Below are 17,013 nucleotides of genomic sequence, written 5' to 3'. Positions count from 1 at the left end.
AATGTGCAAGTAGAGATACAGGGGTGCAAAGGAGCTATAAAAAAATGACAATATGGGGATAAGGTAGTTGGGTGGGCTATTTACAGATGGGCTATGTACAGGTGCAATGATCTGTAAGCTGCTCTGACAGCTGATGCTTAAAGTTAGTGAGAGAGATATAAGTCTCCAGGTCCAGTGATTTTTGCAATTCGTTCCAGTCAATGGCAGCAGAAAACTGGAAGGAAAGGCGGCTAAAAGAGGAATTGGTTTGTGGGTGACCAGTGAAATAGACTTGCTGGAGCGCGTGCTACGGGTGGGTGCTGCTATGGTGACCAGTGAGCTGAGAAAAGGCAGGGCTTTACCTAGCATAGACTTATAGATGACCTGGAGCCAGTGGGTTTTGCGACGAATATGAAGTGAGGGCCAGCCAACAAGAGCATACAGGTCGCAGTGGTGGGTATTATGAGGCTTTGGTGACAAAACGGATGGCACTGTGATAGACTGCATCCAATTTGCTGAGTAGAGTGTTGGGGGCTATTTTGTGACATCGCCCAAAGTCAAGGATCGATAGAATAGTCAGTTTTACGAGGGTATGTTTGGCAGCATGAGTGAAGGAGGCTTTGTTTCAAAATAGGAAGCCGATTCTAGATTTAATTTTGGATTGGAGATGCTTAATGTGAGTCTGGAGGGAGAGTTTACAGTCTAACCAGACACCTAGGTATTTGTAGTTGTCCACATATTCTAAATCAGAACACACTTTAACTGGGAGTACATGATCTGTTTCGGGAGGTGTCAGTTGGTGTATTATAGTAGTGGGGATGCTGCTTATGTTGGCCTCCTCCAGCTTGCTGGTGTTGGTGCACCTGTCATCCCAACTGATCCGAAGTGTTTTTCGTAAGGGTCTTTGGCGGTGTAAGGATCTTTGGCGGTGTAAGGGTCTTTTGGCGTAAGGATCTTTGGCGGTGTAAGGGTCTTTGGCGGTGTAAGGGTCTTTGGCGGTGTAAGGGTCTTTGGCGGTGTAAGGGTCTTTGGCGGTGTAAGGGTCTTTGGCGGTGTAAGGGTCTTTGGCGGTGTAAGGGTCTTTGGCGGTGTAAGGGTCTTTGGCGGTGTAAGGGTCTTTGGCGGTGTAAGGCTCTTTGGCAGTGTAAGGCTCTTTGGCGGTGTAAGGGTCTTTGGCGGTGTAAGGGTCTTTGGCGGTGTAAGGGTCTTTTTGCGGTGTAAGGGTCTTTGGCGGTGTAGGGGTCTTTGGCGGTGTAAGGGTCTTTGGCGGTGTAAGGGTCTTTGGCGGTGTAAGGGTCTTTGGCGGTGTAAGGGTCTTTGGCGGTGTAAGGGTCTTTGGCGGTGTAAGGGTCTTTGGCGGTGTAAGGGTCTTTGTCGGTGTAAGGGTCTTTGGCGGTGTAAGGGTCTTTGGCGGTGTAAGGGTCTTTGGCGGTGTAAGGGTCTTTGTCGGTGTAAGGGTCTTTGTCGGTGTAAGGGTCTTTGTCGGTGTAAGGGTCTTTGTCGGTGTAAGGGTCTTTGGCGGTGTAAGGATCTTTGGCGGTGTAAGGGTCTTTGGTAGTGTAAGGATTTTTGGTGGTCCATGTTTCAGCTCCTTAAAGCAGCACACACACATCTCCAGACCGTATTAATGCTCAGCAGGGGTCACATGAGCCAATTGCTCTCTCAGATCATGCCCGTGACTCACGTTGTTGTCCCCCTGAGCGGTCCTAGACAGATGGAAGGGGTTGTGTCCTGTTCCTGTCCACTCACTGGCCTATGATGTTGAGTTGTGATATAACCATGCCAGGATGCAATGATCTCAGATTAAGGTCATGTTCAGCCTAATGAATTTGGGCCAAAGAATACAGGAGAATATTTGGGCTTTAATACAAGTATTTAAATCCCTGTACATCCTCTGTCTGTGTGCCAAGGAGTCTACCAATGTCCCAGGATATTTGCGTCTGTGGGATTTAAACTTTATATTTACAAATCACGGTTTTCCTTTATGTCTGTATATGCAAAGGTTATTATCAGTTCACATTTGTAGCTCACCATAGATGTTTAGATGCTGCTAGTCCAGATTTAATTCTCTCTCACTTCAATGATTTTTTCAGCATGGGTTCATTATTTGTCAGATTCAAAATGCAGAGTTTTTGAATTTGTACAAGTAAATCAGTAACCATTCGGGAGAAGTTAACCTTGGAGTAACAGTATGAATAATACAACGTGAAAGAAAAAACGCTTCTCTGCATAGAGACGAAGTTCGGGTTGTTCAGATGCTATGATCACGCTATTACCACGTTATGAACATGTTATGACCATTCCAGCATATGTCACCTCAGGTATGGCCATGCGCTATTGAAGGCAATTGGAGGCAGGCTGTATCATTACTGAATGTTCAGATAGAAAAGCATTGTGTAGAACACATGATTTTCTGTTAGATGGAATAGGGAATGAATCGTGTCGGCTCTATTCATTCTATTTCTATCTGCAACATTTAGAATCTGTTTTTTGTTTTCAGGATGGCAGCTCTGTAGCCATTCTTGCCCAGTGTAGTGAGACCCACCCATTCCTGTCTCACTGAAAGTCTAAAACGAGTCTCACATTTAATTCCCCGTCACCTCCACACCTCCTTCCCCCGATCACCCTGCTCGGCCCATCAGTAAACCCCCCCAGAGCAGCAGTCATCCCTCACCTTCTCACCCCCCTCCCACTCTGTCCAACGGGGGAGACAGCTGCATTGAGTCAGCTTTTTTTCAATCCTCCATCCCTCCATCACCTGATTGAATCCCTATTATGCAGGCTGTGTCCTCCTGTCGAGTAAGCAGACGGTGTTGCATGTTTTGGCTTTACTCTTCACCTAGCTGACTGACTTACCGGTAATGCCACCATTCATTCTCCGGGAATCGGGACAATCCACATTCACATCACTCCAAATCAGGGCCCCGACCAGCCCCACAGCCCCTTCCACATCACTCCAAATCAGGGCCCCACCCGGTCCGACCAGCCCCTTCCACATCACTCCAAATCAAGGCCCACCCGGTCTGACCAGCCCCAGAGCCCCTGTGGGCATCATTCATAATGCCCCGAAGTTTCCAATTCCACCGTTGTCGATGCAATTCCGTCGCCCCTGTTGGAGGCAGGGCGCCATGCTGTAATGCTTAGAGACTCTGTAAATGGCTGCTCCACTCAGAGACCTTTACCTTAAGGCAGCTCCTCAATCAGCTCTCAAAGACAGAGAAAGAGGAGTGTGTACTGTCGTTCATAAAGACCTTTTTACCAATCATTACACCCTGGGTTATTGCTGTAGGGACCCGTTCATGAAGCTCTGGTCTCCATGGTGATTTCAAAGCTTCGAAAGCATTAAATGCTAATAAACAGAAGCGTCAGACAGCTAAAATAGTCCTATAGGAGTCCTCGCCACCATCAGTGGGTAATGAAATAGCTTGAAGCCATTTTTTTCCCTTCGGTTAATAAGGTGTAACTGTGGCAAAATTGCTGATGTATTTAGATGCACTGAGCTTAGAAACCAGATTTCACTCTCAGTGGGAAGTTTATGATGAATTCAGTAACCTAATAAATGCACAGTGATTTCTCCATCCCAGTGTCTGTAAAACAGTCTAATGGAGTTCCCTCAGGAAACGGTTAGATTAGCTGTCTGGCCACACCATTCACAAAGCACTTGGCGGAGGACAGGTGGAGAAAAGAGGTGGGAAAGGGTTAGGAAAACGAGGGAGAAATGAGGGAGAAATTCCCTTTAATCTCCACATGAAGCTCCTCCTCCATCAGACTCCGGCAGTATTCAGAGACCTCATTTGCATCTCAAATGGCACCCTATTCCCCATGGTGCACTACTTTTGACCAGGGCCCATTGTCAAAAGTAGTGCGCTGTATAGGGAGAAGGGTGCCATTTGGGATGTAGGCATCATCTTGTCACACAGTAGAAGACAGCTATGTGTTTGTGTTCTAGGTGTGTCTGGTGGAAGTGTTAACAAATGGAAAAAGCCCATGGTATGGCTAATTTGAAAATGTTCCATTGTGAACTGTGATGGACGTGGGTGTCTGTTGGCAGGCAGGCTAGGGAACCAGGGGTATTTATTTCTGAAGAGAAAGCTGCCATCTGATCTGGCACATGCAACCAGACAAGGGACTGGAGATAAATGTGAAATGTAACTGAATGAACCAAACCCTCCTGTCCCATTTAAAGAACATGGTCCTTCCGTCCTCTCTGTGTGTGTGGGAGACGAGGAATATGGAGAACAGACGGTCCAGTCCTATTGGCTTAGAAGTGCACAGTTGAGTTCCTCTGCCTTGAGGCTCTTAGTGTCACAGAAGGAGAAGTGGTGTCATGAACAATGACTATGCACACACACACACACACACACTACCCATGGCTGTACATGCCCAAACTGTGTAGGAATGAGTCAGTCACTCATGTTGCCATTGAGTGGGTTTCCTTATGAAACCCAGACATAAAAACACCATTCTTTTCACAATGTAATCTATAGAATGGTCCTAGAGGAAGGAAGGATTGTTGACATATATTTGACAGGTATCTCAAGGCATAATTGAGAAATAATTTATCAAAGTTGGCATATTTATGACATTTTACCAAGGCCTCCTTTTAGACTACATAATGTTTCATCTGTAGATGCTACAAAGCAACAACAAAACAATCGTATGAAACGTTACTGCTTGATCTCTAATATGACTAGTGTTTTTATTGGGGGAAAAGTTAATATATTTATGAATATTGAAATATATAAACATGAACATTGAAAATATACAATTTTTGATTTGTCAATTTTTTTTATATATATATATATATCTTTCTATTTCTAGTTTTGCCAACTTGGATCTATTTGCTAGCTAACAAGGCAGAACAGTTCTTTCTGTCTATCTCCAACTTGAACAGCGTACAAGCCTGTCTATTTCGTTCAGATGTTTCAATCAAGTGGCCCTACCTTATTTCTCAGAGTGAAAACTAGTTGCCAATTCCTAAAATAATTGTGTTTTATACTTATTGCACATTTATAAAACACAGACTAGACGGCTAGTATAACCTTCTTTGGCTAAAATGCTTCTACTAGTACATGGTACCGCAATGCCACGCATGACAAACTGAGCCTTTTAGTAGTGTCTGCTCTGCATGCAATTTGAGTAGTTGAGACATAAAAAGAGTGTCGTTAGAAAGGTTATGTTAGTATTTGTAATCGGTTAACTTCTCTATTACAGTAAAATAATGTTTCGGTGTCCATATGACCGATTCTGTTGGACCAAGTCTCAAATACAAATAGCGAGTTGAAACCGCTTGTCAGAGAGGGGCTTGGTGTGTGTGTTTGAACAGGGAGGAAGAGGCGAAGCAATAGGTGTCAGTCTCGCAAAAATCTGCTCAAAACAAGCCCAATGCATTTTGCCCAGCCCTACCTCTGCTGGTGATTTGCAGGATGTGCAATGATACAAGTAAAAGGTGGGCTGTGATTGGTTACATTGCCTACCATGCCAATTTCTCCATATAAAATGGGCCATAACTTTAAAACTAGCAGGGATCCCACTCTGGGATATATTTTATTTAACGTTTTTTTTAACTAGGCAAGTCAGTTAAGAACAAATTCTTATCTACAATGACGGGCTAGGAACAGTTGATTAACTGCCTTTTTCAGGGGCAGAACGACAGATTTATACCTTGTTAGCTCGGGGATTCGATCTAGCAACCTTTCAGTTACTGGCCCAATGCTCTAACCACTAGGCTACCTGCCGCCCTAGGTTTTTACAAAATATTAAAACATTTGCCAAATCCAACATTTTAAATGTTCAATATTCATAAATTAACATACTACAATGTTTTATTGAAATCAAAATACCCCTTGTATTACAGAGCAAGCGGGAAAGCTTAATACGACAACAATGTTTGCTTTGTTGCACCTCCAGATGAAACATTATGGAGTTTTAAAGAAGGGTAATGCCTCGAACACACCTACAGCATCATTGTGCAAAATGGTACGCAGCATCATCTGGATATGTGTGCAACAAAAGTTTAACATTCATTCTGCTACCATTTCTGTCAAGCCGTCAACACATACACAGAACGCACTGCAACTGCCTCTGCAACGCAATGCTGCAAGGCAAACGCAGTGTTCCATCGGATAGGAATGTACTTCTGATGTACCAAAACGCATTTTAACGTTGTTGTTGTTAGTCACGCTGTTGGTGTGAGGCCAAAATGTCATAAATATGCCAACTTTGATCAATTATTTCTCAATTATGCTTTTAGATTTATGTCAAATATATGTCAACAATCCTTCCTCCAAAGTGCCATTCTATAGATGACATTGTGAAAATCCCCAGATCCGGGTCTCTTTTTGTGTGGGTTTCGTGAGGAATCACTCCATTGAAGTATGGCTGAAACGTGAACCACGTGTGTATTACCACACCTTATGAGCTTTCATTCTATATTCAACAGGATGGAAGTGTCTTAGTTTATCAGAGAGGCAACATGTTTCTTGTATAGCTACGTTATATCTGGACCAATGGGGAATCTCTTTACTGATGGATCTTATACCACTGACTCAGTAGCTGACTAAATGAAGTGTGTCCCCACTGGACCCTGGTCAAAAGTAGTGCACTTTATAGGGAATAAGGGTACCATTTGGGGGCATAACCTTAGAGGTAAACTACAGTTCAAATTCACATTTCCAATACTCACATGGCAGTCTTAGACACTGGAATGTATGGATACAACGTCAGTAAAATTAAAAACAAGTGAAAATAGAGTCTAAAATACAAGTGTGCAGTATGTGTTTGCTAATTGCCTCAATGCCAGGCGAGGGTTATTTAGTCTTGGTTTGATAACCTTAAACCTCTTGATACTCCCCATCCCGGATCCGGGATCGTGAATAAAGCCTCAGGCTCATTAGCATAACGCAACGTTAACGATTTTTGAAAATCGCAAATAAAATGAAAATAATGCGCCTGCTCTCAAGCTTAGCCTTTTCTTAACAACACTGTCATCTCAGATTTTCAAAATATGCTTTTGAACCATAGCAAATCACTAATTTGTGTAAGAGTATGCTAAGCTAGCTTAGCATTTTGAGTAGCATTTAGCACGCAACATTTTCACAAAAACCAGATAACCAAATAAATAAAATCATTTACCTTTGAAGAGCTTCGGATGTTTTCAATGAGGAGACTCAGTTACATAGCAAATGTTCAGTTTTTCCTGAAAGAATCTTTGTGTAGGAGAAATCGCTCCGTTTTGTACATCACATTTGGCTACCGAAACGAACCGAAAATTCAGTCACCAAAACGTCAAACTTTTTCCGAATTAACTCCATAATATCGACCGAAACATGGCAAACGTTGTTTAGAATCAATCCTCAAGGTGTTTTTTCACATATCTCTTCATTGATATGCAGTTCGTGGAAGCCTGCTTTCCCCTCAGAATCGCATGGAAAAATACCAGCAGCTGAAAAAGACGCACCAATTTCGAAGGAGGACACCGGGCGGACACCTGGAAAATGTAGTCTCTTATGGTCAATCTTCCAATGATATGCCTACAAATACGTCACAATGCTGCAGACACCTTGGGGAAACGACAGAAAGGGCAGGCTCATTCCTCTCGCATTCACAGCCATATAAGGAGACAATGGAAAACGGAGCCTCAAAAATCCTGCTGGTTTCCTGGTTGCCGTTTCATCTTGGTTTTGCCTGTAGCTCCCGTTTTAGGGCACCCACAGACAATATCTTTGCAGTTCTGGAAAATTCAGAGTGTTTTCTTTCCAAAGCTATCAATTATATGCATAGTCGAGCATCTTTTTGTGACAAAATATCTTGTTTAAAACGGGAACGTTTTTCATCCAAAAATGAAATTGCGCCCCCAGAGTTTCAAGAGGATAAGAGGACTGGAGGGAGTTATGTCTTCTTTGTTCTCATAATCTTATGTATGTATAGATTATCATGCAAGAGATCTTCATAATAATTGATGGTTCAGTCTCAGCTCTTTAAACCTTGTATGCCCTGATACTGCATTAAGGCCTAAAAATGCAACTCTGAACTTGAGTATTTGTTAGTCGAACTGTATTTGTTGCAAAATCTTTAGAAATTGGCCAAGTGCTTTTCCCACTTAAGCATCCAAACATCCACTGTCCAAGATCTCTGGTCGGGGAAAACCTCCAATTTCCAAAATCTCTGAGGGAGAACTGTCAATGTGTCTCTCAAACAAGGCTTATGTCCTTTCTCCTCTGTTCCTCTGTCTTTACAGCCAGTGAGAACTGCCATGACTTCCACCCCATGTTCTTCACCCACGACCGCTCCTTTGAGGAGTTCTTCTGCATCTGCATCCAGCTGCTCAACAAGACCTGGAAGGAGATGAGGGCCACCAGCGAAGACTTCAACAAGGTGAGGGTGGACTTTGCGGTAGGGGGAAGTTGCCCCTAGACGCTGATCTTGGATCAGTTAGCATTTCTCCCCGCTAATGGTTAAGGTTAGGATGGGGGAGAGGAAGCTGATCCTAGATCTGTACCTACAGTAGGTGAAACTTCACCCCAGAGAGTTAACTTTCAGCATATATCAATTTGATTTTCCAAAGGGTAATGTTTATTCCTTAAAGGAGGGCTAGCTACTGTAGGATTTCAGCTCTAATATAATTAATAACACATGGTCGTCTGTGGCTCGGTTGATAGAGCACGACGGCTTGCGTTGATAAGATTGTGAGGGGCAGCTCTTGGGGAATTGTGGGGGAGATCGTGGAGGGCTGGTGGGAGATCTGTTGACGTGCCCTTGAGCAGGGCGTTGACCCTGGTTGCTTCTGTGTGTCGCTCTGAGGACGTGCCCTTGAGCAGGGCGTTGACCCCGGTTGCTTCTGTGTGTCGCTCTGAGGACGTGCCCTTGAGCAGGGCGTTGACCCTGGTTGCTTCTGTGTGTCGCTCTGAGGACGTGCCCTTGAGCAGGGCGTTGACCCTGGTTGCTTCTGTGTGTCGCTCTGAGGACGTGCCCTTGAGCAGGGCGTTGACCCTGGTTGCTTCTGTGTGTCGCTCTGAGGACGTGCCCTTGAGCAGGGCGTTGACCCTGGTTGCTTCTGTGTGTCGCTCTGAGGACGTGCCCTTGAGCAGGGCGTTGACCCTGGTTGCTTCTGTGTGTCGCTCTGAGGACGTGCCCTTGAGCAGGGCGTTGACCCCGGTTGCTTCTGTGTGTCGCTCTGAGGACGTGCCCTTGAGCAGGGCGTTGACCCCGGTTGTTTCTGTGTGTCGCTCTGAGGACGTGCCCTTGAGCAGGGCGTTGACCCTGGTTGCTTCTGTGTGTCACTCTGAGGACGTGCCCTTGAGCAGGGCGTTGACCCTGGTTGCTTCTGTGTGTCGCTCTGAGGACGTGCCCTTGAGCAGGGTGTTGACCCTGGTTGCTTCTGTGTGTCACTCTGAGGACGTGCCCTTGAGCAGGGCGTTGACCCTGGTTGCTTCTGTGTGTCACTCTGAGGACGTGCCCTTGAGCAGGGTGTTGACCCCGGTTGCATCTGTATGTCGCTCTGGATGGGAGGCTGTTAGATGACTAATGTGATGTGATGTAAATGTTGAGCAGCTTCACTGCATGTATATTGTATGTTTTTTAAATATTCAGTAAATCATTATAATATGTTTTAAAGATTGTGAGTTCGATTCCTGCTGGAACCACCCACACGAACATGTACAGTTCAAGTCGAAAGTTTACATACACTTAGGTTGCTGTCATTAAAACTTGTTTTTCAACCACTCTACACATTTCTTCTTAACAAACTATAGTTTTGTTTATTTCACTTATAATTCACCCTGTCACAATTCCAGTGGGTCAGAAGTTTACATGCACTAAGTTGACAGTGCCATTAAACAGCTTGGTAAATTCCAGAAAATGATGTCATGGCTTCAGAAGCTTCTGATAGGCTACTGGATGTAATTTGAGTCAATTGGAGGGGTATCTGTGGATGTATTTTAAGGCCCACCTTCAAACTCAGTGCCTCTTTGCTTGACATCATGGGACAATCACAAGAAATCAGCCGATGGGTACAAAAGCATCTCTATCCACAGTAAAATCAGTCCTATATCGACATAACCTGGAAGGCCGCTCAGCAAGGAAGAAGCCACTGCTCCAAAACCGCCACAAAAAAAGCCAGACTACGGTTTGCAACTGTACATGGGGACAAAGATCATACTTTTGTACTTTTTGGAGAAATGTCCTCTAGTCTGATAATGAAATAGAACTGTTTGGCCATAATGACCATCGTTATGTTTGGAGGAAAAAGGGGGAGGCTTGCAAGCCGGAGAACACCATCTCAACTGTGAAGCAGGGGGGTGGCAGCATCATGTTGTGGGGTTGCTTTGCTGCAGGAGGGACTGGTGCACTTCACAAAATAGATGGCTTCACAAAGATGGAAAAATATTTGGATATATTGAAGCCACATCTCAAGACATCAGTCAGGAAGTTAAAGCTTGGTCGCAAATGGGTCTTCCAAAGGGACAATGACCCCAAGCAGACTTCCAAAGTTGTAACAAAATGGCTTAAGGACAACAAAGTCAAGGTATTGGAGTGGCCATCACAAAGCCCTGACCTCAATCCTGAAGATTTGTGGGCAGAACTGAAAATCTGACTCAATTACACCAGCTCTGACAGGAGGAATGGGCCACAATTCACCCAACTTATTGTGGGAAGCTTGTGGAAGGCTCCCAAAAACGTTTGACCCAAGTTAAACAATTTAAAGGAAATGCTAACAAATACTAATTGAGTGTTCTGACCCACTGGGAATGTGATGAAAGAAATAAAAGCTGAAATAAGTCATTCTCTCTACTATTATTCTGACATTTCACATTCTTAAAATAAAGTGGTGATCCTAACTGACCTAAGACCTGAATTTTTATTTGGATTAAATGTATTTGGCGAAGGTGTATGTAAACTTCCGACTTCAACTGTATTCACACATGACTGTAAGTTGCTTTGGATAGAAGTGTCTACTAAATGATTATTGTTATTATATTAGCTCTGTAATTCCACTAATCAGCTCCGCCTTAGGACCTTGATTGGTTGAATCTGGTGTGGAAGAGCAGACCTAAAGAAGTGCCTTACACTATAAGGTGATTTTTTTCAGCTCTTCTGGCTGTGCCGTTGAGGTACTAGAGGAAACGCTCTTGTAGTTTTGTTTGGAACACAACCCTGCATCCCCGTCATCACACAATTACTGTTGTTTTTTAAGTAATCTGGGTAAGGTGGGCATCATTTGAAAGCTGGTTCTATTAGCAACATGACTAGCTAAGTTATAAAATACGATATTACATTGTTAGGCTTTCACAATGCAATTCAGGGAAACCGATTTGTATTTTTGTTGCGCATAGATATGAGTGCATTCAGGTGTGTGTGCTGCAGTACATTTACTTCACAATAGACAAACATAGGGTCATTCTGTTCAGGACAACCCAGGGTATAACGCCATGTCATCTTGTAACTGTACATCAAACATAGTGATCATAAACATTGACACTGTATCTGACATGAGTTTTATGATATGGAAATGTGAAGTGCACATTTAGACTCACAGGTGTTTGGCTTTCTTTTTTGACATCAAAGCAGTATTCATTATAATCCTCAACATTTCATCTTTTAAAATACGTAAAGTGTTCATAATTTGTCAGTCAAAACCCATACAGAGCTGTGAAGCACAGAGCCAGAGCTCTGACGTCATGTATAGCATGTTACTTACTGTACGGCCACTGCGTTCCAATGTAGAGGTTTATCAGTGCCCAACTGCCATTTTCAACCCGTATACCGGTATGAGTGTAAAGGGCTATTTCTAAATGACTAAAATGTGATTATAAACTGGGTGGTTCAAGCCCTGAATGCTGATTGGCTGACAGCTGTGGTATATCAGACCGTATGACAAAACATTTATTTTTACTGCTCTAATTACATTTGTAACCAGTTTATAATAGCAAAAAGGCACCTCTGGGGTTTGTGAAATATGGCCAATATACCACGGCAAAGGGCTGTATCCAGGCACTCTGTGGTGCGTTGTGCATAAGAACAGTCCTTAGGTGTGGTATTTTGACCATATACCACACCCCCCCGGGCCTTACTGCTTAATTATAATGTACAGGAATAAGAAAGCATGTGATTCTGTAAGAATTTGTGACGTCACTATTTCATGTGGAGTGGTGGGTTCCAGTCTGGACATATCTCAGTGTCGGGCAGTAATGCAATTGCAATTATGATAATCACACATCATAAGGCTTGGCTTGCATGAAATGTTTTATAATGAAGGCGCTGCTGTAGTGCCTATATAAAGCCAAGCTCAATTTTCAAAAATGAATTAAGATGCATATTCAAATATGCATCCCAAATATCACCTTATTCCCTACATAGTGCACTACCTTTTACCAAAGCCCACCAAAAGTAGTGCACTACAAAGGGAATAGGGTGACATTTGGGAAGCATTCATGGAAATGCATTTCTCAATGTCAAATCAAATTTTATTTGGCACATGCGCTGAATACCGTGAAATGCTTACTTACAAGCCCTTAACCAACAATGCAGTTGAAGAAATAGAGTTAAGAAAATATTTGCTAAATAAAAAGTAACACAATAAGATTACATAACAATAACGAGGCTATATACAGGGGGTACTGGTACCGAGTCAATGTGGGGCTACAGGTTAGTCGAGGTCATTTGTACATGTAGGTAGGGGTAAAGTCACTACGCATAGATAATAAACAGCGAGTAGCAGAAAATAGTCTGGGTGACCATTTGATTAATTGTTCAGGCTTATGGCTTAGGGGTAGAAGCTGGGAGCCTTTTGGACCGAGACTTGGGGATCACTGTGTCTGAAGAAGTCCGATTCGGTCACTGTGTCTGAAGAAGTCTGATTCGGTCACTGTCTGAAGAAGTCTGATTCAGTCACTGTGTCTGAGCCAATCAGATCAGTATTCTATCACAGCATCACATGAACATTCTCTTTTTTCCTGTTGTCAAATGAACTGCAGAATGGTAGACTTGCTGTTTTCAGAAGATCCTGAAATGACTGTCGGACTAGATGTATTATTTGTTGTAGATTGTACAGTATTGACTAACCACCAAGCTCCACTGTAGCTTCAACACCCTGTCTTGTTTTGAAGCATCAGGGTGTGAGTCATTGGATGTGTCCCAAATGGCATCCTATTCCCTATATAGTGCCCTGGTCACTAAGTAGTGCACTATATGTGGAATAGGGTACCATTTGGGACGCACACACGCTGTGTAACATTGCAGTGAAGGCAGGAACCCATCTCTCCTGAAACAGCACAGTCTGTATGTGTTTTTTGACAACTTAGGCCTGGTAATGCTGACCAATCTCACCATCTCCAAAGCCCTGTGATGTATTCTGCTCTCAGCCATTCCGTACCACCCAGTCATATTAGGATGTATACTGTACTATACTGCCTGAAGGTGACTTTATAATTGGGGATAAGCGCTCATTCAGCATGTTAGTGTCCCCGCTCCTCTTTGCCAGGAGTGAGCTGGCTGCCTGTTTTATTTATTTCGAGACACAGTGCTTGTGCTGGGGTTGCGTCTGTTGGTCAGGAGCAGTTGGTAGACGGTATACTGGGTGTTGGTCAGCATTGCCCTGCTGTAGACGTGATGCGGAATTGATCCTTTCAGGTTTTGTTAGCCAGCATGATAAGCCATCAACAAAGTGTAGAAAGAAAGGCTGATGTACCAAACCTTTACAGAACCATCAAAAAAAAAGTGAACCACCTTATGGTCCTTCAAGCCAGATAAGAACAGATTATGTGTAAATAACTTGGCATAAATGTACTGTTTATGCTTTCTGTGAAATATCCCTATTTAAAGTGCCTTCGAAAAGTATTCAGACACCTAGACTTTTTCCAGATTTTTGTTACGTACCAACCTTATTATAAAATGTATTAAATATTCATTTTTTTCTGCAAACTACACACAGTACCCCATAATGACACAGGGAAAACAGATTTTTAGAAATGTTTGCAACTTTATATATATATATTTGTTTAGACAGAAATACCTTATTTATGTAAGTATTCAGACCCTTTGCTATGAGACTCAAAATTGAGCTCAGGTGCATCCTGTTTCCATTGATCATCCTTGAGATGTTTCTACAACTTGATTGGAGTCCACCTGTGGTAAATTCAATTGATTGGACATGATTTGGAAAAGCACACACCTGTCTATATAAGGTCCCACAGTTGACAATGCATGTCAGATCAAAAACCAAGCCATGAGGTCGAAGGAATTGGCCATAGAGCTCTGAGACAGGATTGTGTCGAGGCACAGATCTGGGAAAGGGTACCAAACTTTTTCTGCAGCACTGAAGGTCCCCAAGAACACAGTGGCCTCCATCGTTCTTAAATGGAAGAAGTTTGGAACCACCAAACTGCCCGGCCAAAATGAGCAATCAGGGGAGAAGGGCCTTGGTCAGGGAGGTGACCAAGAACCCAATGGTCACTCTTAACATAGCTCTAGAGTTCCTCTGTGGAGATGGGAGAACCTTCCAGAAGGACAACCATCTCGGCAACCATCTCTGCAGCACTACACCAGTCAGGTGTAGATTCTCTGTTCTGATGAAACCAAGATTGAACTCTTTGGCCAGAATGTCTGGAGGAAACCTGGCACCATCCCAATGGTGAATCATGGTAGTGGCAGTATCATGCTGTGGGGATGTTTTTCAGCGGCGGGAACTGGTAGACTAGTCAGGATCGAGGCAAAGATAAACGGAGCAAGGTACAGAGAAATCCTTGATGAAAACCTGCTCAAGAGGGCTCAGGACATCAGACGTGGGGCAAAGGTTGATCTTCCAACAGGACAACGACCCTAAACACACAGCCAAGACAACGCAGGAGTGGCTTCGGGACAAGTCTCTGAATGTCCTTGGCCCATCTAGAGCCCAGACTTGAACCCGATCGAACATCTCTGGAGAGACCTGAAAATAGCTGTGCAGCAACACTCCCCATCCAACCTGACAAAGTTCCAAGCTTGTAGCATCCAGTTTTTGCTTTGTCATTATGTGGTATTGTCTGTAAATTTATGATGAATAAAAACGTATCAATTTTACAATAAGGCTGTAACGGAACAAAATATGGACAAGGTCCAGGGGTTTGAATACTTTCCAAATGCACTGTCTACCATGGCATTGTTGAATACTTGTTTCTGATTGGCTTGAAGGGCATTCTAGGGTCCTATATATTTACTTTGATTAATTAACTAACCATCTGTTGGCTCCTGAAGCTGTGTATGACCTGGTTTCACTTTCACACCCACCTCTCATTTAACAAATGACTGGACTTTATATTGATTATTATTGTAACAAATGCACTGATGTGGTCAAATGATAAAGCATGTCAAGATATGTTGCATGAATTCACAATGGAAATAAAATGAAGTCAAAAAATTATTGAATTATTACTCTCACAATTTCACACATTTTCAACATATATTTTCGCCATTCTATACTTGACAAGAAGTTTGTTCCCATATTCCACCATTTGGCATTATGCCTACCCATGGTCATGGCTGTGCGTAAATTTATGCACACTCTCAAGCAAATGTTCACATTTATAAATCTCACGCTTTGCGTGGAAATGATCCCACGCATGGTTTACGCACAGATTTGAGGCCCCGGGGCCAATTATCTTTGGCACCCTTCTCCAACGGAACTGATGCTACACACGGATCTGCTGAGAATGAATCACACAAACTCACATTCACACCTCTGGGGCCAGGAATTTTAATATCCAATCAAACACACCACTTTCTCTTGACAAGATGAGAGTGGTTCTTGATTGAATAAGGATCGATTATTCCTCCCTCCTTACCATCCCTCATGTCCCTGGTGTTTGTGTAGACGGTGGAGAGAGTTTGGACTTCTGGAGAGAGTTTGCTGCACTGAAAGTAAAGGGGCTGAATAATTTTGCACACCCAATTTTTCAGTTTTTGATTTGTTAAAAAAGTTTGAAATATCTAATAAATGTCGTTCCACTTCATGATTGTGTCCCACTTATTGTTGATTCTTCACAAAAAATACAATTTTATATCTTTATGTTTGAAGCCTGAAATGTGGCAAAAGGTCGCAAAGTTCAAGGGGGCCGAATACTTTCGCAAGGCACTGTAACTCATGCCAGCAGTAAAATGTGATTATTTAATAACCTCTTGGGGGCAGTATTTTCATTTTTGGGAAAAAAAACGTTCCCGTTTTAAACTGGATATTTTGTCAGGAAAATATGCTAGAATATGCATATAATTGACAGCTTTCGATAGAAAACACTCTAACGTTTCCAAAACCGTAAAGATATTGTCTGTGAGTATAACAGAACTGATGTTGCAGGCGAAAGCCTGAGAAAAATCCAATCCGGAAGTGCCCCAGGTTTTGAAAGCGCTGCGTTCCAATGACTCCCTATTTGGCTGTGAATGCACCATCAACGAGCTTACGCTTTCTACGTATTCCCCAAGGTGTCTACAGCATTGTGACCTAGTTTTACGCATTTCTGTTGAAGAATAACCGTAGGCGGCCACATTGCGTAAGTGGTCACATGGTGGCTCCGAGAGAGATTCTCGCGTAAAATACAGAGGTAGCCATTACTCCAATCGGTCCTCGAGAATAGATATTAGAAAAACACCTTGAGGATGGATTCTAAACAACGTTTGCCATGTTTCTGTCGATATTATGGAGCTAATTTGGAATATTTTTCGGCGTTGTGACCGCAATTTCCGGGCGATTTCTCAGCCAAACATGAAGAACAAACGGAGCTGTTTCGCCTACAAAAATAATATTTTGGCTATCTACCTGGGAGTCTCGTGAGTGAAAACATCCGAAGTTCATCAAAGGTAAACAATTTAATTTGATTGCTTTTCTGATTTCCGTGACAAGGTTGCCTGCTGCTAGCAAGGCATAATGCTATGCTAGGCTATGATAAACTTACACAAATGCTTGTCTAGCGTTGGCTGTAAAGCATATTTTGAAAATCTGATATGACAGGGTGATTAACAAAAGGCTAAGCTGTGTCTCAATATATTTCATTTGTGATTTTCATG

General features: G+C 43.0%; 1 protein-coding gene across 3 annotated transcripts in view; it reads left to right on the top strand.

Moving 5' to 3' along the window:
* Positions 1-17,013, top strand: part of LOC135549666 (engulfment and cell motility protein 1-like) — a 216,435-nt gene that overhangs the window by 139,224 nt on the left and 60,198 nt on the right. For all 3 annotated transcript variants that reach the window (XM_064979847.1, XM_064979848.1, XM_064979846.1), the window contains one exon: positions 8,219-8,355. In XM_064979847.1, the coding sequence (XP_064835919.1) occupies positions 8,219-8,355 (137 nt within the window). The remainder of the gene's footprint in view (positions 1-8,218; positions 8,356-17,013) is intronic.

This window comes from Oncorhynchus masou, chromosome 12, assembly GCF_036934945.1.
Source record: "Oncorhynchus masou masou isolate Uvic2021 chromosome 12, UVic_Omas_1.1, whole genome shotgun sequence".
NCBI lineage: Eukaryota > Metazoa > Chordata > Actinopteri > Salmoniformes > Salmonidae > Oncorhynchus > Oncorhynchus masou.
This window is presented reverse-complemented; position numbering and strand designations above follow the sequence as displayed.